General features: G+C 40.0%; 1 protein-coding gene across 2 annotated transcripts in view; it reads right to left on the bottom strand.

Moving 5' to 3' along the window:
- Positions 1-26,496, bottom strand: part of LTBP1 (latent transforming growth factor beta binding protein 1) — a 262,417-nt gene extending 235,921 nt beyond the window's left edge. For both annotated transcript variants that reach the window (XM_070734142.1, XM_070734143.1), the window contains exons 1-2: positions 25,891-26,496; positions 20,488-20,558 (exon numbers count right to left, since the gene is read on the bottom strand). In XM_070734142.1, the coding sequence (XP_070590243.1) occupies positions 20,488-20,558; positions 25,891-26,378 (559 nt within the window). In that variant the 5' untranslated portion in view covers positions 26,379-26,496. The remainder of the gene's footprint in view (positions 1-20,487; positions 20,559-25,890) is intronic.
- Positions 26,497-26,990: the final 494 nt, after the last annotated feature.

Here is a 26,990-nt window from a genome sequence, read left to right as displayed (position 1 = left end):
TGATTACAAATTATTATTTCTAGTGATTAAGATTATCTAAAGTGAATGTTCTTTCATGATAAAATAAGGAAGGATGCAATACCAGTGCATACTATACTATACCTATTCATTAAAAATCACAGTATATAAATTTCTAAGCAATTTTCAGACAGGAAGGCAAGTTCTCTAAGGAAACAACGCAGCCATCAAGGAATAGAACTTTTCCACATATAGAAAACTGAACTCAGATGAAGGTGATCCATTTGTATTAATCTTACATTCTTTCATTCACCTAGACCAGTGATTTTCAACCTTTTTTGAGCCGCGGCACATTTTTTACATTTACGAAACCCTGGGGCACATTGAGCAGAGGGGGGGGGGCTAAAAAAAGTTTGGACAAAAAAATTCTCTCTCTCTTCCTCCCCTTCGCTCTATTTCTTTCTCCCTCCCTCTTTCTCTCCTGTCCTTCCTCTTTCTTTCTTTCTTTCTTTCTTTCTCTCTCTCCATCCCTCTTTCTTTCTCTTCCTTCCTTCCTCTCTTTTTTGCTCTCTTTCTCTCTCCCTCCCTCTATGTGTCTCTCTCTCTCCTTCCCTCCCTCTCTTTCTCTCTCTCTCTCTTTCTTTCTTTCTCTCTCTCTCTTTCTCTCTCTTTTTCTTTCTCTTGTTCTCTTTCACGCTCTCTTGCTTTCTTTCTCTCTTGTTCTCTTTCTCTCTCTCTTGCTTTCTTTCTCTCTTGTTCTCTTTCTCTCTCTCTCGCTCTTTCTCTCTCTCTCGCTCGCTCTTTCTCTCTTGTTCTCTTTCTCTCTCTCTCGCTCGCTCTTTCTCTCTCTTGCTTTCTCTCTCTTACTTTCTTTCTTTCTCTCTCTTTTTCTTTCTTGCTCTCTGAGCTTTGCGGCATACCTGACCATGTCTCGCGGCACACTGGTTGAAAAACACTGACCTAGACAGACCTATTCTTGAGTAAATCCCAAGAAGGGGTATCGTACTCCTTCACTTCTGAAAAAATTAATAGGAATTATCAAAAGATACTGAGGAGATAAAAAAGGATGCTATTTTACCTGCCATCCTGTTTATCATTCATAAACTGCATGCAATAATTTCTTTCTCATTTCAATATTTTCCAGGAGCAGAAACAATTAAACTAGGGGATTATTTTAAAAAGTAGCATGTTATCTGAATGAAGATCTACCTTTCTCTTCTCAAACAAATTAGTAGAAAGTGTCAATTTGATTTGCAATTTTTTTCTATATAAGAACGCAACCAGCTAGGATTCCCAATTCACAGGAGAAATTAAGGCTTTGTGAGTGATAAAACAGGGCTCACCCTAAATCTAATTGACCCTTTTTAATTAATTTGATTTTTAACCCCGCTCCCTTTTTTCTTAACTTTATAAATAACTCAAGGCAGCACGCAAACTAATACTCCCCTTCCTCCTCCTGTTTGCCCCAGAACAACAACGTTGTCACTATGTAACTTGTGGCTCTGCAGGAATTGTGCAGTGCACTCTGGAAGATTAAAGCAGTTATGCATGGCCTCCTGAAGAACTGTAAATCACAGCTGTTGCTCTCAGTGGCATTCGGATGCCACAACGTGGGATGGTATATGGGTGATTCCAAAGAGTTACGCTAGCTTTAAAACCTCAGTGAACCTATCCTGTTATGCACATTACAAAACAGTTAACTTAGCCATTGGCATCTTATGGTCCCCAATACCCCTTAGCCGTCAAAGTTCTCAGTTACAAAACAAGCAGTGAACTTCCATGCCTTAGATTGAGAGTTGAATCCTTTCATGAATGGGAAGGAATGCAACAACACAGAATTACACTACATCTTAAAAACAATACTTTATACTTCTAAAACCTGACACAGATTTCAGCTCAAACAGGTAATATTCCTAGACTGTAACCGAATTAACACATCCCAAATTTGAGTTTATCTATGCATCGAATTTTACAAGTTGCTTAATCTTTGCAAGTTACAGAATAGCTTCTTAGTAATATGAATGAAGCTTATTATAATATATGACATTATTTAAGCGATTTATATTACGTTAACGTGGCTCTTGATACCCATTTCTAGTAGAATTTGAATGTGATTAAATATATACAATATGCTTAACAAATTAAGGGTAAGATAATTTATATGAATTTTTAAATCCTTGATTTATTCATTTGAATTATAAGCCTTTTATGGTCTTTCTTGTACTTACTAAAAATGTTTTATTTAATGAGTTCAATCAATGGTGATCTATCTGTAGCCTAAAAAACTAACCTCGTAAAAAAATTAAAGGTATTAGTAAATAAATCAGCCTAATAAATTAAATATTTAATACCGTGTTTCCCCGAACATAAGACACTGCCTTATATTAATTTTTGCTCCAAAAGTTGTATTACGTCTTATTTTCGGGGGGTGCCTTATATTTCTCAAATAAGACAAATTCACAAGCAGAAAAGCTGACACCCCCAAAGAAAGTGTACCGTACGGTACACTGATTACAGTACAGTACCTTTCAGTATGGCACCCAACCACACAAACGACGGCACTTATATGGTACAACAGTATACTCCTGCTATTGCAGCTTCCGGCCACCAGAGGAACTACAGTCTACGCACTGTAGTGGAGACTGTAATGGCGGTGAGACAGCAGTAGACTGTGTCTGCTGTACTGGACGGTACAAAGCGATGGAAGGGGCCAGCAGGGGACGCCACATTATTACGGTACCGCTATGAACAGCTTTGAATGGTACCGTATGTTTTTCCACCATACCGTATGTAAACTTGACTACACCTTATTTTCGGGGGGTGCCTTATATTAGCAAATTCTGCAAAAACTCTGACATGCCTTACTTTCGGGGTACGTCTTATTTTCGGGGAAACAGGGTAGAGGTGTTTGAAAAATAAGACTATAGCTAGTACTGGTTAGATAAAGATACAGTGGAAGGCATCAAGCTGAAAATGCATTTTTTTTCCATAACTGTCCTGGAGACATTTGGAAGAACAGATATAATACAAAGTTACTCACAACATGTTAGATTAGATAGTATGCCATAGCTTCACAGGATGATACACAGCCCCAGAGATTGTTCAATAAGTAAAAGTCTATATTCCATTGATGGTGAACCTATGGCACGTGGAGCCATATCTGCTGGCACGTGAGCCGTTCCCTAGCTCAGCTTCAACATTCATGTATGGGCCGGCCACCTGATTTTTGGCTCGTACAGACTCTGGGACAGCAGTTTTGTCTTCCAGAGGGTTTCCAGCGGGATGGGGGAGGGCATTTTTACCCTCCCCCAGTTCCAGGGAAGCCTTTGGAGCCTGGAGAAGGAGAAACATGAGCCTATTGGGCCCACCAGAAGTTGGGAAACAAGCCATTTCCAGCCTCCAGGGGTCCTCTGGCGGGCAGGGGAAGCTGCTTTTGCCTTCCCTAGGCATTGAATTATGGGTGTGGGCACCACTGCTATATTCCAAGCAATGTCATTAATGACCCACCCAAGAATCATTAATCTATATTTTTAATGGAGGAGGCAGGAGATAAAAAGACCTACTTCATACAATGCAATTATTACTTTAAATTTGTTATGGCTGGCATTTCTGCAGATGTTGGATGGGTTACGATATCCAAGGAAACAGTAAAAACATAAAACAAACTAAAGCCCAACCATAACAGTTGGTCTAATCAACAAACTAACCACAGGCCCATTATCAGAGCAGGATCTTCAAGGCTTTCTGGATTCCAACAAGAGTGGGCCTCATTTGAATCTTGGATGGGGGAATTTTGTTTCAGAGGGACGGGGCCACAACTGAAAAGGTATGTTTCCTTGGTCCCATAAGATGACAGCATTTAATAGAGAGGTCTGCACTCTGCCAGAACATACCAAGTGGGCAGAAACTATGATCTGTGATCCATCAAACAATCAGGCCCTATACCATAAAGGGCTTTATGGTCTTAGCCCCTTGAACTGAACCTGGAAGCCAACTGATAGCCAATGCTGCTTGTTTTGCAACCTAGAAATAATGTAAAATAATCATTACTGCTCATGCCATTAAATTTTGAACCAGCTATAGCTTCCTTAGCTTTTATTCAAGATCAACCCTGTGTAGAACACATTGCAATGACCCAGGCAGGAGGTGACCAGACCGCGAATAACTATCTGGACAGTCTATATCAGTGATGGCGAATCTTTTTTTCCTCGGGTGCCAAAAGAGCATGAGTGCCCACACCCATAATTCAATGCATGGGGAGAGCGAAAACAGCTTTTCTTGCCCCTCGGAGGGACTGGAGTCTGGAAACAGCCTGTTTCCCAACTTCTGGTGGCCCCAGTAGGCTCATGTTTCGTCCTCCCCAGGCTCCAAAGGCTTCCCTAGAGCTGGGGGAGGGTAAAAATGCCCTCCCCATCCCACCCGGAGGCTCTCTAGAAGCCAAAAACGCCATCCCAGAGTCTTTGTGTGAACCAAAAGTCAGCTGACTGGCACACACATGCATTTTGGAACTGAGCTAGGGCAACAGATTTTGTGCCAGCAGATATGGCTCTGCATACCACATGTGGCACCCGTGCCATAGGTACGCCATCACTGGTCTATATGAAGGTGACAGCTAAGTTCTGAAAAATGGAAACCAAATTGTGAAAATATACTTAATAGTAAGTTCAAAGCAATGTATGGACTGATTTTCTAATTTCCAATCGTATTTTTGAACGTTCCCGTGAGCACTCCACATTTCATTCTTTACAACCTCCTGTTTGTTACCAACTGCGTAGAACTCTCACTTTCCTCTGGTTCTTCTTTACCTTAAGTTTTCAACCAAAATTTCGTTCACTCATCATTATAATAAATTGTTGTTTTTCGGTTTATTCTACCTCATTCCTTCAGTTTGCGTAACTAAGCCATGTTTGGCTGCACAGTCTTTTCATTTATATCTTCTCACTACAAACATTAAGGATTAGATAAATGCATGACTTCTGCACAAACACAGTCTTATAGCTCTCACGTGATAACAATTTGCTATCTGTCAATACAGTTTTCTGTATTTTGGCACTATATTTGGGAGGGAGGAGCTCTTCTACAATTCTTGGCAGGACCAGTGGGTTAAATATGCAAGGCTATGTTTTTCTATAGAGGCTATGACTTTATCATATTTGTGAAAGCACTGGGAATTCTAATAAAAGTGTGTGTCATTGCTGAAATTCTTGGTTGGCCCATTTAAAAACATCTGATGCATTCCTGTAGTGACATCTACAGTTGTGTAAACATGACCTCTAGAAATCAAGCAGAAGCCATGCCTTCATCTTGCCAGTCTAAATCCTGCACTCCCAATCAAACTTTAAATTTGAGCTTTGAACAACATAGCCCATAAAGAGCACTATATTCTTGGTTCTTTGTAATTTGTTAGTTAAATGCAATTTGTTATATAAACTGCTACAAATGTAGTTTTCTGGAATGTTTCTGATACCTACTAAATGAATTTAGTAGGCTAGATACTAAAAATGATCTCATGTTGCTATCATGCAACAGTTTTTCTTTTTCAGTTAATGTTTGCATTCTTTGCATCATTGTGTAAACCTATCACATTTGCAGTGAATTACATTATGGCAGAGCAGAATAAGTTAGGACTCAATTATTGGGTCTTGCAAATCCAGACAGTTGATAAACAGAAAAAAAGATTGTTAGGTCTGGTGAATTATCCTATATCACTAGAAGCTACATTTGGCCAGATGGGTTATAATTTATACCAGAGGTCTTCAAACTTGGCAACTTTTAACACTTGTGGACTTCAACTCCCAGAGTTTTGGGAGTTGAAATCCACAAGTCTTAAAGTTGCCAAGTTTGGGGACCCCTGATTTATGCAAACTTATACTTGCACTAATTTCTTTTTCTAACAATAAATCAATAAGAGCATCTCCCTTCTTTCCTTGAGAGGTAAGCTCTGCGAAGCAGCCAGCTTGATTTTATTTCTACTTTTTAAAATATATATTCAAACTATATGTTTTCAAAACCATACTACCATATTCGCCAGCTGTTGCATTACAACTTGGTTCACTCCATCCAGAAATTTTCTCCATCCAGAAATACTACCACTTTTTCTCCATCCAGAAATACTACCACTATTTTCTCCATCCAGAAATACTACCACTATTTTCTCCATCCAGAAATACTACCACTATTGCAGGAACTGTAAAATGAAATATGGCACATTCCATGGCAGCAGTGGGAAACAGAACAAACACCTCTTCACAGTCTCTTTTTTTTTTTTAAAGGAGCATGTAAAGCACCAAAGTCCCACAATATCCATTCATCTGATTTATAAAGCTGACCAACTCCACAGTGTCTCTGGACAGCTTACATCCATAGAAACAATCCAAAAGCAACAGCCGAAGAAAAACAACAATGCACATCCAGGAGAGCAATAAATCATCCAATCTAACATGCAGGGCTCCATTAAAGGCTCACCACCCACCAAGCTCAAAGCCTGGGAGAAAAGCCATATTTTTAAAGATACTTGGTATCACACAAAGCCAACAAAAGCTGTTGCAGAGCTTGGCTTATTATGGTGCAAAACCTGCCCTAGAGTACTCTACTTACGATGGAAAATGATAGAGGGACAGGGCTACTCTAGCATTCCCTTGCAGCAGTGGAAAGCAGGTATATATTGATGGAAGCAATTTATGAGCGCTTACCATGAGAGTCACATCAGTGACAAGGATGGTTGTGTATCCTTGCGCTGCGTGCACAGCAATCAAAAAATAACTTTTTTCACATGCACAGGAAGAAACATTACCTTCTGATCATGTGTGGAAGCAAATTTTATTCATTCATTCATTCATTCATTCACTCACTCACTCACTCACTCACTTACTTACTTATTTACTTACTTACTTATTTATTTATTTATTTATTTATTTATTATTGTTTGGGGTTTTTTATTTATTTATTTAATTAATTTTTATGCCACCCTTCTCCTTAGACTCAGGGCAGCTTACAGCATGTTAGCAATAGCACTTTTTAACAGAGCCAGCATATTGCCCCCACAATCCGGGTCCTCATTTTACCCACCTCGGAAGGATGGAAGGCTGAGTCAACCTTGAGCCGGTGATGAGATATGAACCGCTGACCTACAGATCTACAGTCAGCTTCAGTGACCTGCAGTACAGCACTCTACTTGTTGCGCCACCCCGGCTCCAAGATGGCAGTGCCCACAGACCAGCACAGACAGAACCAGCCCTGTGATGTCATCACCGTTTTACTAACAGTTCTAAAAAACCAGTTAGAACCAGTAGGAACACACCTCTGATCAGTGACCACTGAAAGCAGTGTGCATTTCTCTATAATCAAAACTAAAATTCAGTGATACAAACATATAAAAAATGCCTAGAACAGTGATGGCAACCTTTTTTCCCTCAGATGCCAAAAGAGCATATGTGCATGCTATCAAGCATGTGAAAGTGCCCACACCCATAATTCAATGCCTGGGGGAGGGCGAAAACAGGTTTCCCTATGACCCCCTGAGGCCCCCTGGAGGCCGGAAAGAGCCTGTTTCCCAACTTTTGGTGGGCCCAGTAGGCTCATGTTTCGCCCTCCCCAGGCTCCAAAGGCTTCCCTGGAACCAGGAGACGGTAAAAATGTCCTCCCCCATTCCCCTGAAGGTTCTCTGAAAGCCAAAAATGCCCTCCCAGAGCCTCTGTGCAAGCCCAAAAAATCAGTTGGCCGGCACACACATGCACGTTGGAGCTGAGCTAGGGCACTGGCTTGTGTGCCAGCAGATATGGCTCCATGTGCCACCTGTGGCACCCATGCCATAGATTCGCCATCACTGGCCTAGAATATCAGGAGAGGAAAGTGGAATTAGCTCACTCACAAGCTTAAGTTTCACACTTGCAAAGAAATGGCATAAAATTGCCATGGTTGCAGTCAGCAAATACATTGCTTCTTCTCTTTCCCCAAACTATCAAAGAAAACAGAATCTCAATCAATTCTGCATCAGCTATAGGTATATTATCAAAAACAGGGCTGTTCTAGCAGAATTGGTAAAATCCAGTTGACCACTAAGTCATAGCAAAGACTGCAGGAAGCACTAATCCTTTTCTGCCACCTACCTGTTGTCCAACTTACTGCAATTCTAGTAGTCCAACCAGAAATATATAGATAGTCCTTGACGTATGAACACAATTTGGATCAGAATTTCCATTGCTAAGCAAGGTGGTTATTGAGTCCTACCCCATTTTACAACCTAAATTTTTGCCATGATTGATAAGCTAATCACTGGATATGTTAAGTGAATAATACCATCATTCGGGGTGGGTTCTAATTTACCTCACTGCCGGCTTGCTTCCTCCTGCAGTGCCGAAAAAAAATTATAAATGGTTTTTAATAAAACCAAAAACAGGATGGTGATGCATACACAGTGCCAAAAACTAGGTTTTTGCATATGCTGAGAAGAATTCTTTTTTAATCTTTTTAAAAAAAAAATAAAAAAAATTGAAAATGATAGCAGCGCCCACAGATTTGAACCAACTGAACTGATTCCATGATGTCTTTGTGACATCACCAGCGGGTCACTACCAGTTTGGGCGAACCAGATCAAACCAGGAGGAACCCATTTCTGCCATTGTTAAGCAAATCTGGCTTTCCCCATTGACTTTGCTTATTGAAAGCCATCTGGTAAGGTTGCAAAAGGTAATCACGTAACCATGGCAATGTTGCATCAGATTTAAATCATTTCAGTACTGTTGTGACTGTAAACAAATGGTTGTAAGTTGAAGACTACCTGCAAGTACTGACAGAAACTGTTAAACACAGTGAATTTGTTCTTTACATTATCAGAACAAGCTCTTCTACATCATTCATTCACACATAAAATTTATTATTATTATTACTGTATTATTATTATTATTATTATTATTATTATTATTAATTAGATTTGTATGCCACCCCTCTCCGCAGATTCTATCACAAGACAATAAAGTGTTCTCCGTTACCATTAGACTGCCTATTATGTTCTAAAATGTATCAGGCCCTCTCTTGAATGGCATCAGTTTGGAAAAATATATACAGCTTCTTTCTGAATGGCATTTTGCCAAAAATCTAATGAGATATGCACTTTATTTTGGGGGGTTTTCCCAGCATACTAATACTTAAACTGATGGACTGCTTTGGCTATCTCTTTTCTGATTTGTTTGTTTGTTTGTTTGACTTTGTGGGAGTTTTTAAAAAGGTTTTGTTAATCTTTAATGAGTTGTCTTGAGTGCTTCATACCGAGGCATAAGATGTAATACAAATGTTTTCATCTTTCTCAAGATATGTATCTGGAGCCAAATCTGCTTGTCTCCATGTCTTTAGAAACAGGAACACACAAGTAGAAGTTAGGTGATGAGATGCTTTGAATAAACAAAACACAGAAGGCTGCTGGAAAGAAAAGAAAGAAAGAAAGAAAGAGAGTGTGCTGAAACATACAGTTTCCTTAATAGGTGCTCTGCCTCGATAACTTCAGGCTAAAATCATAACTACAACATCAGGAATAAAGAACCACATTTAGAAAGGGAATTCTAACCAGAGTTCTACAATCTTCCATCTTTTCTCTGTAAACACCAATTCAGAGTTTTCAATTATTGGCATGTACCCATAATTTTCAATATGAAATATCATACAGGATTTACTATAGCCATTTATTTTCAGACCAAATCTGGGAAGCCCGCTAGCCACAGCTTTCTACTTCCAAGAGTCATTAGCATAATCACCATCAGAATTGCAGATCTCTATTTTCCTTTTTATGTGACAAATCCTTGCAATGATAATTATGACACCTCAGCATAGTGCTTGCCAGCCTCGTCCCCAACTCTCAGTTCCCCATATGTTGGCATTCTTAACAAGTTTATTTTCAGGGAGATGAGCGTTTTCTGACTGACCACAACTTCAGGGGCAAACATTTTATGAACTGGCAGTTCTCACCACAACAAATATTTGGTGTTTGGCATCCAGAACCTGTTAGCATGGAACTCACTACCAGACTCTGTTGTTTGATCACCAAATCCCCAAACCTTTACCCTTAAGACTATTTACTGTTGACCTAACTGATTCCTAAGAGGTCAGTAAAGAGCGTGCATGTGCACCAGAGTGCCTACAGTCCCTGCACTACGTTCCTCTCTTATTATTACCAATATCATGTATATAAACAGTGTTATTTCTCTGTACACTACCAATACGTACTTGACAAATAAATATAATAAAATAAAATAAAATAAAATAATAAAATAAAAAGTCTATATTATATTTCAGATCCTCTAACCCAGCATTTTTCAAACTCAACAGCTTTAAGATGTTAGCTGGGATATTCTGGGAGTAGACGCTCACACATGTGAAAAAAACACTACAGTAGGCTATAGTAACCTAACACACGTGGTCCCATGCATAGTCATGACTGTGTCCCATCTGCAACACAGTCCCTTAAAATCCAAAACCTTCAATACTTAGATCCAAGCCTGGATACAATCTGATCCAAAGAATTTTCAGAATGCTCTGTGTCTACCAGTCTACCTGGTTCCTCTCCTTATTGAGATTGTGGGGGCAATATGCTGGCTATGTTAAAAAGTGCTATTGCTAACATGTTGTAAGCCACCCTGAGTCTAAGGAGAAGGGCGGCATAAAAATTGAATAAATAAATAAATGTGATAGCCAGAATTTCACAGGTGTATATACCAACAACACTAAATCTATTTTTACCTTACCCACTCCTATATGATTAATATAATCATTTCAATCATTCAGTTGTTTCATTACCATATTTTTCGGAGTATAAGGCGCCCCCTTTTCCTCCCTATAAGAGGCTGAAAATTTGGGTGTGCTTTACACTCTGAATGTAGCTTCCCCCCCCCCGCAACCTTTTATTTCCAGTCCAAACTAGGTGATAACCATCTTCCAGCTCTAACCTTGCAGACGTTTTCATTGTTACTCTCTCCGAAGAATTTTCCCACGCCCTAAGTCTTTGCAGGCTTTTTTTTATTGCTTTACTTGCTCTAAGGAAAGCAAGATTCTTTCCAGCCCTAACAAGTTGCTAATGATTTTCCCAGCTCTTACTGGCTTGCAGGCTCTTTCATTGTTACTCTCTTCAAATATGGTTTTTTAAAGCCCTAACCAGGGAATAAAATAATGTGCAGAAGTTGACCAGACTAAGGACATTAAGCAGATGAATATTCCCCTTATTTTCCTCCCTGAAAACGAAGGTGCGTCTTATAGTCCAGTGCGTCTTATGTCTCTCTCCCCCCCCCCAAAAAAAATATGGTATCTCTTCTATCTCTGCTTGGATTCTTCTTTTCCATTTCTGTTATACCATGTGTCAACCTTTCTAGATTGAAGTTGAAGCAGTATGGATACAGTATGTCTGACAGAATCCATATCTCAAGAGACTACTAGCAGAGACCATTCCAAATTCTCTCAAAATTCCAATTGCGTCCATTGATAAAAGGGCTGATTCTACAGTTGATATGTGGAAGGGATTAGCTCAGTTAACCATATTACACTAAAGAGTTTCCATTCTACTACCAAGGCATAAAAGTCCAATTAATAAATAATAAATAAAGGACAGGTTTCGTTCATGTGGAAAGTTTCCAGGCTATTGAAAGAATCACATGTGACCATAACTATATATTATAGCAGTATGAAGAACTCGAAACATAAAGGATGTTTTTAATAGCTTCTGCATTATAAAGATAACATCTGGGCTGCCTTCTCATTTGACCAACACCTGATATATGGAGCACATATACAGTTCCTGCTCGTCAGGACTCAGTGCTTATTGCTTAAGGTCCAATGTTTGCATTACATTTAAAGTGTCAGAGTTATTTTCATGTGGTCAGTAATTCTTAAGAATGTACAGCCACAAGGAATTTACCACATCCTGGAGAAGTTTATCTTTCCAATGGGTCTATAAAATATGGTGAACAGCAGAACTTAAAAAAAAAAAACCCCACCACATGAAAACGATAAAGAAACGTTAAGTCATGGTGATGTCAGAATCTAGAGGCCCAACAAGTTCATATCTCCCACATGCTAGCTCCATGCATGGGAGGCATATTGGTCCTAACCACTCAGCGACACTGGGAGCAAGGCAGTACAGAGGTACCTCATCTTATGAACGCCTCTTCTAACAAACTTTTCAAGATACGAACCCGGTGTTTAAGATTTTTTTGCCTCTTCTTCCGAACTATTTTCACCTTACGAACCCAAGCAGCTGCTGCTGGGATGAAGGGGTTTCTTTTTTTCCCCTTTTTTGAAGAAAGAAAAGGGAGGGGCTGCTTGGAGTAGGAAAGATTTTGCAGAGAACAGCGTGCTTGCAAAGGCACTGAAAGGGTGTCTTTTGAAGAAAGAAAAGGGAGGGGCAGCTTGGGGGAGGAAACATTTTGCAGAGAACAATGTGCTTGCAAAGGCACTGAAAGGGTGTCTTTTGAAGAAAGAAAAGGGAGGGGCAGCTTGGAGGAAAGATTTTGCAGAGAACAATGTGCTTGCAAAGGCACTGAAACGGTGTCTTTTGAAGAAAGAAAAGGGAGGGGCGTCCCTCTTGCCTTTCTTCCTTCCCACTCACCCTTTAGCCTAGCCTTGCTTCTTCCACCCGCCCCCTTTAGCTGCTCCTCCCTGCCCGCTGTTCACCAACCTTCTAAAGTTTGGAATTTTCCTGAAGAATTTGCACGCATTATTTGCTTTTACATTGATTCCTATGGGAAACATTGTTTCATCTTACGAACTTTTCACCTTACAAACCTCCTCCTGGAACCAATTAAGTTTGTATGATGAGGTACCACTGTATATAAATTTAATATATTATCAGTCATCCAGATACAGACACTAAATTTGATATTTTTGTCCTTTTGCTGAGTCCTTCCCAAGTTGTCTTATGAATAACAATAGAATTTTGATTTATGTAGTTTCACAGTGCTTTACAAACCTCTCTCTAAGCAGTTTACAGAGAGTAAGCATATTGCCCCTAACAATCTGGGTCCTCATTTTACAGACCTTGGAAGGATGGATGAGTCAAAATTGAGCCTACTGAGATTCGATCTGCCAAACTGCTGGCAGCTGGTGAACAGCAGAAGTAGCTTGCAGTACTGCACTGTAACCACTACACCATCAAGGTTTATGAAATTGACTGATGGTGATTTTGTCAGTATTATTAGTGTTCAAGTGGTGCTCCAGTTTGTATTTGGAAATCCCACAATGTTTTAATTTGCTCATTTTTTATTATTTTTTTCAATTCTTATATTCCAACCAGTTTTTCATTAGTGGCACATAATAATTTTTCAGTTGTTTCAGTGAATCATTCTGGCCTTGGCGTTATGTCTTTGTTTATAATCAGTTGGTGCAATCTTCCGCATGAGCTGAGTATATAATTGACTGTTTCTTTTTCTTTTTTTCTTTTTGCACAATCTGCATTTTGAATCATTTGGTGATATTTTTCTTTTTCAGTTCTGGCTTTAGATTGCATTAGTTGAAATCAAGCCTTCAGTTTCTTTTTTTTTTTTCTTTTTTAACGTTCCAATTGTTAGCCATTTTCATTTTATCCTTATCCACTTTCCCTTCAACCTTGTGCAGAAATTGACCATGTAATGTTTTTCCTTCCCAGTATTCTATCTGTGTTATATTATTTTGTTTATTCATTTTTATTTCCTGCACATTCAGTAAACTCCAATGTTTAACTTGTATCAATGATCTATTTTGGCTGTCTTATAAAGCCAGTCAATGCATGTTTTTCTTCTTTGACATGTTTACCATATTTTTCAGACTATAAGACACACCTTTTTCCTCCCTAAAAGAGGCTGAAATTTTGGGTGCTTCTTATACTCCAAATATAGCTAGACGCTAACTACTTTCCTGGCCTCTTACTCCAACTGAAGGTTTTTTCCAGCCAAAGGTCTTTGCAGACTTGCTTTCTTTCCTACTCCCTCTGAAAAAGGTTTTTTCAGTCTTAGTGAGGTACTAATGATTAGTGATGGGCAAACCCAACAGTGTTTGGGTTCGGCAAGCTCGGACAAACCTTACGCAAAATTCGGCTGAACCCGAATGGGGAATCCCTCCCACGAAGAGATTCCGGGGGCGGAGCTTTGACATCACCGGCAGGTTGCTAAGGACGCCAAGGTGATCACTTCCTGGATTCCATGGAATCCAGGAAGTGATCACCTTGGCATCCTTAGCAACCTGCCAGTGATGTCAAAGCTCCGAACGCCGAACACAACCCCGAACTTTGCCCGAAGTTTGAAAAAAATTCGGGTTCGTGTACGGCATACCGAACACCTCAAAATTCGGTATGGACCTGAATTGTGCGGGTTCGGTTCACCCATCACTACTAACAATCTTCCTGGCTTGCAGCATTTTTTTTTTATTCCTACTTGCTCCGAAACAGTTTTTTCCTGCCCTAGGTCTTTGCAGGCTTGTTTTCATTCCTACTCCCACTGAAAAAGTTTTTTTTCAGCCCTAATCGGGGAATAAAATAATGCGCTCTAACTGAACAGACTAAAGATGCTAGCCAGATGAATACCTGGTACATAGATTTCCCCCCCCCTATTTCCCCCCAAAAAACTAGGGTGCATCTTATACTCTGGGTGCATCCTATACTCTTAAGAATACGGTATTTAACTTGATGTAAACATCTGCTTTTTTCCTTCAGAACAGGTATTATTTATCAATATCACTATGGGGATTCTCTACATCTGTAAATAGGTCAAATGCTTGCACTTATTAAATGCATCTAACCTTAAAGATAAAGCCAGTAGGCAGTGTTCCAATGTTCTTTTCTCAATATTGAATGTGTATATGCAGGAGAATGCATCCCTGGAGTGAAGATTCCAGATTGCAACATAATGTATAGATTGGCAATCTACCATTTGATAATTGCACTAAGCTGCCATTTTCCTTTTTCGGGGCCTAGAAGAAAAAGTCCAATTCATCCAATTATTATTCTGAGGGAACTTTGGGGCTAACATATTTAATAAAAACAAGCTAATATGAAGCAAGGTAGTTTTATTTGCTTACTATATTTTAGCACTGCCATATTTACCATGGTAAAAAAATACACTATTAAAATCAAAATCCATCACAACCACTCACTAAGACACTACATAATAAATGAAAACAAATAAAAGCATATCAACAATATCACTAAAACTAATACACTGCTCAAAAAAAAAAATAAAGGGAACACTTAAACAACACAATATAACTCCAAGTAAATCAAAGTTCTGTGAAATCAAACTGTCCCCTTAGGAAGCAACACTGGTTGACAATCAATTTCACATGCTGTTGTGCGCATTCAACTTTGTACAGAACAAAGTATTCAATGAGAATACTGTATTTCATTCATTCAGATCTGGGATGTGTTCTTTGAGTGTTCCCTTTATTTTTTTTGAGCAGTATATAAATAGGCGTCCAATGAATAGATATTAAATGTACATGTATTAGAAACTCTCCACAAGAAATGGTAGAAAGAAAAGAAGTTTCATACTAGCAGTTATAACAGTAAATAAACCAACACAAAGCATTAGTGAATTTTTGCAGCTGTAGAGCGAAGGGATCACTACCAGTTCGCTACAAAAATAAGTTGCTTCTTAAGAAGAAGGAAGATGAATGATCCATTAAGGCATGCCCTACGAGATGAAAGCTTCCATCATGAACCTCAACATGGACCTTAAGGAATGCATATCAAAATGCAAATGCGTTGTTGTAATAACATATGCTTCAGCAACAGATGCTCAGACCCATAAAGCCACTGCTCTGTTGCACATTAAAGGCAGATTATTTTCCGTCTGGGATGGGAATGTACTAGATTACAGTGTGTCCCCAGTAAAGAATTGCTACTTCTGCATGCAGACTGGGAGACAGACATTCTAATCAGGAATGCATTGGATGTGTTTCTATATGTAAATGTGGAATGAAAAAGAAGCATTTATTTCTGACTATGTAAAATCAAGGTCTTTGCAGGACATCTGCAAGCCAGATTGATGGAAACAATTTCAGCAGTAGGAACAAAGGAAACAGCATCATATGAAGACCAGGTGGGCAGCAGCCAATTAACTTTTCCCCACCTGTCACATGAAAATACTGCATTAATACAGACTTCAATATTAACATCGCAACGACTGAAAATCACAGCAAACCAGATGTTCTTAGAAACGTTTCTAGCCCTTTGAACTGAAAAGATGAATCATTAATTAACATATTAATATCAATAAATATTCATTGATAGGATGTTGGAAAGGGGAAAGGAAGCCAGTAATGTCACTGGCATGGAACTGGGGCTTTCTTCTCTGTATTTTTTCTAAATTTTCCAATAGATGTTTGAAGTTCAAATTTCACCACCAGCTCAAGGTTGACTCAGTCTTCCATCCTGCCGAGGTGGGTAAAATGAGGACCCAGATTGTTGGAGTCAATATGCTGATTCTGTAAAGCGCTTAGAGAGGGCTGTAAAAGCCCTGTGAAGCAGTATATAAGTCTAAATGCTAAATGCTATAAAATATTAGTCAACTTTTCTTAAAGGGTATTACAAATGAATAACAACCGATAACATACTGCATAAATATCATGCTTGTGTGTAAAGCATTAAAACATTAAGTTTCTATTCAGTGAGATACGCATGGGTCTGTTTCCTGTCAATGCTAGAAAAAATGAACAGTCATACTGAAATTAGAAGCAAGATCCTAGGAGCCACAGGGGTTATATGAAGGTTTGCTCACAAAAGCTGTTTGTCAATATCATTTTCATAAAACATTAAAATTAAATTAATTAAATTAAAGTTAAAAGTCTTCCCAGTTAGAACTGTAACAGAGGCAGTTTATCTATTTATTCCTTTAATACCAGAAAAGCCTTGGTAGTGCAGTGGTTAGAGTGCAGTACTTCAAGCTACTTCTGCTGATCATCGGCTGCCAGCAGTTTGGCAGATCGAATCTCAGTAGGCTCAAGGTTGACTCAGTCTTCCATCCTTCCAAGGTCGGTAAAATGAGGACCCAGATTGTTGAGAGGCAATATGCTGACTCTCTGTAAACTGCTTAGAGAGGGCTGTAAAGCACTGTGAATTTGGTATATAAGTCTAAATGTTATATTGGAAGCATTCAAGGGAATTGCTTCATGTCTTCCGTAAACTACTTAAGACCCACCTATACCGCCAACCATGGGGGATTTGAGAAATCTTTCCCCCAGGCTTATTATAATTTATGTTTGGTATGTATGTGCTGTTTGGTTTTTAATTATGATAGGATTTTTAGTTTTTTAATATTAGATTTGTGCCATTATAATATTGTTTTTTATCGTTGTTATGAGCCGCCCCGAGTCTTCGGAAAGGGGCGGCATACAAATCTAATAAATAATAATAATAATTATTATTATTATTATTATTATTATTATTATTATTATTATTATTATTATTATCATCTTTCCAGAGGTAGCGGAAAGTAGCCATCAAGAATGCCTGGGGCTAAATTCTTTGGGCTTACATGATATATTAAGAATGTAACACTGAGTCTCAGCAATTATTTTATCTTTTCTTCTATAATGGATTTTTGTAGCATGAAAACATGTGATTGAAAGAGAGAAGAAGGTTGTAGACAGAAGATGACATCATTTATATCTACAGTAAAATTTCGTGACCAGGGTAAGGCAGTACACAACAAAATCCTTTAAGAATCTCGAGATAACTTGGTGCACAATTTTGATGTTTTTCCTAATTCTGCTAGGTATACCCTCTCCTTTCTTTCATACAATTGTAATTTTTGTGTACCAGATATTCTATAATCTAATCCAGTTCCATTATAGGTCCAGCCAGAGACTAAAGTAACATTTTCACCACTGACACTAAGTAGATGTCTTGCTGAGTGGATAAAAAATTCTGGAACACAAACTGCATCAAATTCAAAACACCTAATTTTGAGTTCAGAATGCCCTGTCCCAAGCTGTTTTAATAGTTTTGGAAGTATTCCAAGATCAGAACACCTGGTTTGAATGCGAAATAATCTGTTTGGAACGTGAAACACATTCAGAACAATCAAAACAAGCCTATTCCATATTTGAAACAGTTTTTTCTCCTTTAAGATAAGGTGTTTCAAATTCAGAATGGTTTTACTTCATGAGTACTCACAGGGTGGCGAATGAAGCATGCGTGCCATGAAATGATAGCACAAATACCATGGTTGCATACTTGCATCAAAGTACATAAATGCAACATTTGCTGATGACAATGTGAAGTAATTATAATAATAATAACAGAGTTGCAAGGGACCTTGGACGTCTTCTAGTCCCACCCCCTGCTTAGGCAGGAAACCCTACACTATTTCAGATAAATGGTTGTCCAACATCTTCTTAAAAACTTCCAGTGTTACAGCATTCACAACTTCTGGAGGTCAAGCTGTTCCACTGATTAATTGTTCTAACTGTCAGGAAATTTCTCCTTAAGTCTTAGTTACTTCTCTCCTTGTTTAGTTTCTACCCATTGCTTCTTGTGAATATAATTTTAACTGCACTCTGACTGCAGTCTGACGTATGTGTCGCTATTCAGATTCAAAATGTTTTATATGTTATAATAATAACAACAGAGTTAGAAGAGACCTTGAAGGTCTTCTAGTCCAATCCCCTGCTTAATAAATCACTATAAATCTAAATGTTATTGTGTGGAGAGTTGCTTCTCTACTTGATTAGTTTCTTGCTATGTTATTGTTTCTTGCTGTCTCAAAATCGGAAATGTAAGGGAAAGACTCAATAAACCAAACTTTTCACTGGAGTCCTTTTGCTGTAATGTTTTCCTTGTACCAGTTCTACCATTATGGATTTATTGGGAAGGACTGAAAAGAGGGTCTTGTATTTGCATATTTCCAGAGATTTCCTTAGAAAGCTGAACTTGCTTTATCTTAATATAGTTTTGTTTTTCATCACTTACTTGATTATGACTAGGTAAATGAAGAGCTACCTGCTCATTATCTCCAGCAACTGTTGTGGCAATATAGCATGTGCTGATAAAGAAACTTTGTTTTTCACATCCCAAGTCAGAAAACAAAGTTCTGCCTCTCTTGGCTTTCATGCAGGATAGACCAAACAGATCCTCATCCCACATCTGCTACACAGAAGTTCAGTAGAGAAACCTCTGACTGCAAAATGTTTAAACAGCCTTCAGCTGCTGTTCTGCATATTATCTGATTTTTGTTCGGGAATAGTCAAACTCTTGCACTTAAGAAAAGAAGCCATTTCTATTTTGAACCCCAGCAACTTGGCAAGTAGAGAGGAATTACGGTAAAAGGATGATTAAGGCTCCTATAACTCAAACGCAAATATCAACATTTAAACCTCTCTACCCTTAAAGAGATGAGTTCACCACCAAGAAGATCATTTAAATTGGAGGAATTTATGCAAATCTGATCCAGAAGCCTACTGGAGTGGCTCTTATGTAGATCTCTCTTATGTAGATCTCTCCATCCTTAATGACATTTAACTCACTTAAATGTCATAAAGGATGGAGAGATCTACACAAGAACCTCAGTGATGCAGTGGTTAGAGTGCGGTACTGCAAGCTACTTCTGCTGATCACCAGTTTGGTAGATCGAATCTCAGTAGGCTCAAGGTTGACTCAGCCTTCCATCCTTCCAAGGTCGGTAAAATGAGGACCCAGATTGTTGGGGGCAATAGGCTTACTCTCTGTAAACCACTTAGAGAGGACTGTAAAACACTGTGAATCTGTATATAAGTCTAAATGCTAATGCTAAATGCTATGCAAAGCAACCCAATATCCTAAATTCTCATTTTCTTTTAAAATAAGAGTTTTAAATATTAAGTATAAAAACCATTGGAGTTGTCATGCTGTGACAGCTTCAAATCCCAAAGGAAAGGGGCGTGGAGTTTACATCTCCCCTGGCCTATATATTTTATGCATGGTATGTTTGTGTGTATGTTTTATTTTTAAATAAGGATTTTTTAGGTTTTTTAATTATTAGATTTGTTACTGTATATTGTTTTTACTATTGCTGTGAGCTGCCCCGAGTCTACGGAGAGGGGCGGCATACAAATCTAATAAATTATTATTATTATTATTATTATTATTATTATTATTATTATTATTATTATTTCCTAGCACAAATGCATTTTGTGATCTGGTACAGAAATCTCCCAAATTTGTATAATTTATAAAGAGTGCATTATTTTAATTGCAGCAAAAGAGGCGGCAAAATAAACAAATAAACATAAACAAACAAACATAAATAAATATAAACAAACAAACATGAATGAATGAATGAAGGAATGAATGAAGGAATGAAGGAATGAATGAAGGAATGAATGAATGAACAAACGACTGAATGAATAGTAGGTCTGAATATAAAGTTAGCCTGGTAAATTTCTAGTGACAAGTATCAGAGGGAGATTTTAGGCCTTCGTTTCAGGCCTTGCAAAGTCCTGCATACTGCAGGACTAGGCAAAGACCAGTAACTATTTTTATACTGTGGAGAGGAGAAGCCTTTGGTTCATGTTTAAAAGCTTATCTTCCCACATGGTACTTACGTTTGGTGCACCTCTGGGACCCAGGAACTTTGCTCCAGCCGTGACAGCATTGCCCACCACAGACATTCACCCTGGGGAGAAAAAAAACACAAAACCCAGTCGAGAAAAGGATCAACTGCCAGGTGCAGACGGGGCCAATAAATTCTGCTGCATTTCAATAGCTCACTATTTTTCTCTCCTTGGGGACCCTTTCAAAGCAGGGAGAGGGAGGGGGGAATGAGCTAAAAAAGCGGGCTAGAACTATAACAAGAGACTAAAAGGGGGGGAAGAGAGGGGGAGAGATTGAGTGGACACTTCGGTGGAATGCTGGGGGTAGGCAGGATGGGTGGGGGATTTCGGGCCTGGAGGAAAGTAATTATAAGTGTTCCAAATAAGAATAGATTCTTCAGTACTTAGAAGGCAATAGGTCTTTCCTGACTGTCTGTGAGAGGGCTTTCTTTTTTTCTCTGTGGTTACCTCACTTTTATTGTATGTGACCTAGAGGCATATCTCTCTTGGCTGCAGAAGCATGAAAAGAAGTAGAGGCATCCAAATGCCTCAGCTGTTTACATTCTCACCACTTTCTCTAAGATTAAGGACCCAAAGCTGTCTCTGACCACAGTGGGATGCAGGTTTCTGGCTCAATCTACTTCCCACAAGCCAAAGGAAAAAGGAAGTCTAAATCAATCAGTCAATCAATAAAAACTGGCTAGTCCATCTCATGCCAGGTGAGAAACCTGAGATACCAATATCATGAAGGGGTTTTAGGGGCATAATTAAAGGCCAGTTGAGGGCAAATATTTAATACTATGTTTTTACAACCCTTGTTTTGTAGGTGAGGTCTCCAGAGCTGAACACAGTATTCCAAATGTGGTCTCACCAGCGCTCTATATAGCGGGATCACAATCTCCCTCTTCCTGCTTCTGGGAGTTGAAGTCCAAATATCTTCAAGTTGCCAAGGTTGGGAAACACTGATTTAATGAGTTGGGCAAGTGCTTCTTAAAGTATAGTCCTAGGACCACTTAAGGGTCCCCCAGTAGCGTTTCAGAAATTAACTAAATCAAAATTATTTGCCATTCTATATTGAAAAATACAGTAGTCCCTCACCTATCGCTGGTGTTACGTTCCAGACCTGGCCGCGATAGGTGAAATCCGCGATGGGGAATTTATCGACTAAAGTACTTATTTAAGTATTTATATTGTAATTGTTTGGTAAGTTTTCATTGTTTTAAGTGTTTATAAACCCTTCCCACACAGTATTTATTTTAGATACAGTATTTAAATACAGTATTTACAATTTTAGATATTTATTTTTTTTTTGAAAAACCTGCCGATCGAGTTCGGCGGGCTGTTTAAATCTGCCGATCGACTTCCTCAGAAACCCGCAATGAAGTGAAGCCGCAGTAGGTGAAGCGCGGTATAGCGAGGGACTACTGTAACACAATATTAAAAACCCATCAAACAATAGTAAAAGAAACCCAGTAGTGGCAGCGAGTGCATCAATTTTAATTTATTATAACAATAACAATAACAACAATAACAACAATAACAACAATAACAACAATAACTATTATTATTATTATTATTATTATTATTATTATTATTATTATTATTATTATTTATTAGATTTGTATGCCGCCCCGAGGACTTTTGTCTAATATTGTGAATATCTAATTAATATAATTCATACAAACAAAAGCTCTTTGGGACCCCTCCATCATTTTTGAAGTGGAAAGGGAATAAAAAGAAAAGGGTTTAAGAAACAGTGTATTAGGATATTGCTTTAAAGAAGAACCTGCTTTCTATTATAACATTCTTAAACTAACCATATGGGTTTACACATCATATAAAACCAGGTAAAGACATTTTAATGTACAGTATAGGTCAGTGATGGCTAACTTTTTCTGGCCTGAGTGTCCAAAGCGCATGTGCCCGAATTCCCCAAAAAGTGCAGGTGTGGCTGCTCCACGTGCCCCTACCCTGATGCATGCATTCAGCCCCACATGAGTCCCACCCCCACATATGTGCGCAGGCACCCTGCACGCATTGTGTCCCCTCATGCATGGCAGAGACCCAGTGACCAGCTGGTTGGCAGGAGGCGCACACACATGCACCTTGGAGCTGAATTGGGGTGACAGCTCATGTGCCGACAGAGAGGGCATATCACCTGTGGCACGTGTGCCATAGGTTCACCATCACAGGTATAGGTAGTCTTCAATTGATGATCCTAACTGAGCCTGGAATTACAGCTGTAAGTTGTTGCAGTCATAAATTGAGGTGTCACATGATTGCATTAGAAGTTCTGACCATTTGGTATAATGGTTGTTAAGTAAACAGGAGGTTGTTAAATAATTTGATTTCTACACATAGGCTTTTTTACCGGAAGCCAGAAATAAATGTTAGAAACCCATTAAAAGATGTTGCAAATCATGATCACCTGATACAGGATGCTGCAAATGGCTTTAAAGGTGAGCCAATGACCAAGCATGTAAAGTGTGATCACATCGCCACAAGAGTTTATGCAGACATCATAACTCCAAAAATACATTGTAAATACATCTGGGAAGTATGTTGTTGATGTTGTTAAATACCAGTAAATGATTGTTAAGTCACTAATCATAAGGACAGGACTATCTGTATTTGCATAAACTACAGAACTTTCAAGCTTTTTAAAATATTGACAGCTTTGTGTGCATCAAGCAGTGTTGACAAACAATTCACCCTTTATCCTAGTAAGGAGTGGGCATTTACAGTATATGAACATTCAGCCAGAGGTATCTCCAGTTTAACATGCTCCTCTACAAAAGCCATGAACTCAAAAGACTTATAGACACCTTGCGTTTATATTCTTCTTTCAGTTTCTATTGCTATGGTTCATTTCTGTGAATGAGAACCAAGCCAAAACTTTAAGAATGGAGATTCTGCTCCTGCTCCTTTTCACCCTGTCTTTTAAACTACAGCTCAAAGCAGCTTTTCCTAACTTGCTGTCTTCCAGATGTTTCTGGACCTTAACTCCTAGAATTCACCCAAACGCTGGCTGGCCTTGCCGTTTCACTCCATCTGGAGAGAACACCCAGCTTTGGAAGTGACTCTAAATAACAAGGACCAATACGATGCTGTCCAGAGATAATCATGGTTCCTAATCACCTCAATCTATGTTGGGTCATCTGTCTGTCTGTCTGTCTGTCTGTCTGTCTGTCTGTCTATCTGTCTACATACATACATACATACATACATACATACCTATTTATCTGTCTATTTGTCAAGCACGTATAGGATAATAATAGTTTGCATAAACATAAAAAGAAAGTAAGGATAAAAGAGGACAATAGGACAGTAGGACAGGGACGGTAGGCACAGTGGTGCACTTATGCAGACCTCTTAGGAATGGGGAGAGGTCGACTGTAGACAGTCTAAGGTTAAAGTTTTTGGGGTTTGGGGAAGCTCCTGTTTGGGAATTACAGGAACTGCCCTCTGGAAGGCAACAGATAAAAGGAAAATTGGAAAGAAGAGCCCCCCACCACAAAAAAGGTCCCAAAAGTCAACCTATTCTCCAAAGCACCTGAGGGTAGAGCAAGAAGCAATGGGTGGAAACTAAACAAGGAGAGAAGTAACTTAGAACTAAGGAGAAATTTCCTGACAGTCAGAACGTGGTTGATCAGTGGAAAAGCTTGGCTCCAAAAGTTGTGAATGCCCCAACATTGGAAGTTTTTAAGCAGATGTTGGATAACCATCTGTCTGAAGTAGTGTAGGGTCTCCTGCCTAAGTAGGGGGTTGGACTAGAAGACCTCCAAGATCCCTTCCAACTCTGTTGTTGTTATTTAAGAGCTAACCTACTCTCTCCTCATAGATAAAGGCATCAGAGAGGAAGGGATTACGGAGAATACTGTGAACTGTATATATAAACTGTATATAGCTTGTGCCTTTTAGTCCTGGGCTGTGGGGCATTTGCGTTGTTGTTGTTGTTGTTGTTGTTTTTTATTATTATTATTATTATTATTATTATTATTATTATTATTATTATGTCAATACAACACAGCAAACAAGATCACGATGCTGGATTTTGTATTTCATCACCAGCTGGGCGCTTCCCAAGCACCTAGGACTGCGTGATATAGCAGCGAATTATGTATGCCGATCCCAGTAAAGGTGACCTTTCGCAACTGACAGGTGAAGATTTTGTCAATTCTGATAGTTTTCAAATGTCCACTAAGATCCTTTGGCACTGGGACCACTGCGTACCACTGGGACCACTTTCACTGGCTTATGCCAGAGTCATTGCAGCCCGATTTTTAGATCTTTGTATTTCTCAAATTTCTCTAGCTGCTTCTCCTCAATTCTGCCGTCTCCTGGGATTGTGACGTTGATGATCCATACTTTCTTTTTCCTTTACTTTCATACTTTACTTACATGGCATTGGGCCAGAATACCTGTGAGACCACCTTCTGCCCCATGGACCCCAGCGACTGATCAGGTCCCACAGATTCGGCATTCTCCAGGTTCCATCAACCAGACAATGTCGTTTGGCAGGACCTAGGAGGAGAACCTTCTCTGTGGGGGCCCCGACCCTCTGGAATCAGCTCCCCACGGAGATCCGTACTGCCCCCACCCTCCTTGCCTTCCATAAGAATCTTAAGACCCATCTATGCCGCCAGGTTTGGGGCTACTAGATTCTTTCTTCCCCCCCCCCCCCCCCGGCCAATGAATGTGTTGAGAGAATGTGGAGCAAATATTATGACTGTTTTATGGCTTTTGGGGGTTTTTTTAGATTTTTAATTAATTAATTGGATTAAAGATATTGTATATTGTTTATTATATGTTGTGAGCAGCGAAGGGCTACCAAATGTTTTACTACCACAGTGTGGGCGTGGCTTATGTAGGACGCCCTGCATTTTCTTTCAACATCTTTCAGTGCAAATTGGGTGCTCTGGGGTGGAGCTCCATTTTCGCTACTCCACTGCGTCCGTCCCCCTGTTCGGGCAGTAGCCCACCCCTGGGCGGCATAGAAGTCCAATAAATAAATAATAAATAAATAAAATACTTTACTTTCTTTTAATGATTCTGGTTCTGATTATTATTATTATTATTATTATTATTATTATTATTATTATTATTATTATTATTATTAAAATTAGGGCTAGAACACCCATTGTGGGAAACTTGAACAGTGTGAGCATCATGCATAAGTCAAATGGGTGGGTAGGTAGGTAGGTAGGTAGGTAGGTAGGTAGATAGATAGATAGATAGATAGATAGATAGATAGATAGATAGATAGATAGATAGATAGATAGATAGATAGATAGTCCTCCAGTCCACGAGCATTGGCGATCTTAAGTGACCCCGGGTGGAAGGGGGAGGATAGCCCCTCTCAAAGGGCGAGAGCCCCTCGGCCAGGGCGGGAAAGGCCCCTGGTTGTCTCCTTACCCTTGCAGCTGCCGCAGATGGGCTTTCGGGTGGATCTTAGCGCCGGAGGTGCCGTTGCCCTGGCGCTGCTGGCTCTTGGAGCGCAAGACGAATTTTCCAACTTTGCCGAAGGAGGAGGAGGAAGAAGAAGAGGAGGAGGAGGAAGAGGCTGCCGTGTGGATGCCGGCAGGTTTGGGCTGGAGCCCCACGGCGGGACCCCAGCGGAGCTGCTGCACGGCCGGGCTGCTCGCTTTGCTCATCCGGCGACTCCGCTCCAAGGTGGTGCCGCCACCGCCGCGCCGCGAGTTGCCGTAAGGAGCCTCCACCAGCTTCAGGTTGAAGAGCCGCTGCTGCTGCTGCTGCCTCCCGCTCGGCCGGCGGCTCTGAGACGCTCCGGGCTGGAGCACGTAGGTGACCGTCCTCACCTTCGCCTTTTGGGCAGCGTCTGCCAGCGCCGGACACCAAAAGGCGCAGGCACCGAGCAGGAATGCCCACCTGATCCAAGCCATCTTCCCTCCGACCGTCCGATCGCGGGGCGAACTCCCCACCACCTCCCGAGCGCAAGACAAAAGAAACGCACCGAATCCCTTTGGAGGGGGCTGCTCCTTTCACCCACCCCACCCACCCACCCCAAAAAAGAATAAAAAACAATAAATTCGGCGTCTTCGTCCAGCCGATTTCCCGCGTCGCTTTTGCACCGGGCGAGGTAAATTCAGTCCCCAAAAGTTTCTGCACCGGATTAAGAAGAGTGCATGGCTATCTCGCGGGAGATAGCTGGAAGCCTTGCAAGAAGGAGCGTCGTTTGCAGGGGTTTTCCTCCCTGGGGGGAGAGAGAGAAAGCAGGCTGAGGAAGTTGGTAGTAAGCCTAGGTAAGAACAGGCAGTTCAGACTGGCGGGGAGGGGACTGGGGGGGGGGGGGGAAAGCCAGACTTTTAAAAGTTTCTCCGGCTCCTGGGGCTCCCCTCGAGTGTCGGCTCTGCCCAACCAATCCCGGATGGGCGTGACGTCAGGCAGCCGTTCCTAATTGGGAAAAGTAGGAAAGGGGCTGGAGCACCAAAGTCACAACCCAGTTTCAAAAACAGAATTTAACGCGAGGGTGATGCCAGCCTTTCCTATCCCAG

The sequence above is a fragment of the Erythrolamprus reginae genome, chromosome 1, assembly GCF_031021105.1.
Source record: "Erythrolamprus reginae isolate rEryReg1 chromosome 1, rEryReg1.hap1, whole genome shotgun sequence".
NCBI classification, from domain to species: domain Eukaryota; kingdom Metazoa; phylum Chordata; class Lepidosauria; order Squamata; family Dipsadidae; genus Erythrolamprus; species Erythrolamprus reginae.
The sequence above is the reverse complement of the archived record's forward strand: the minus strand, read 5'-3'. Positions and strand labels throughout refer to the sequence as shown.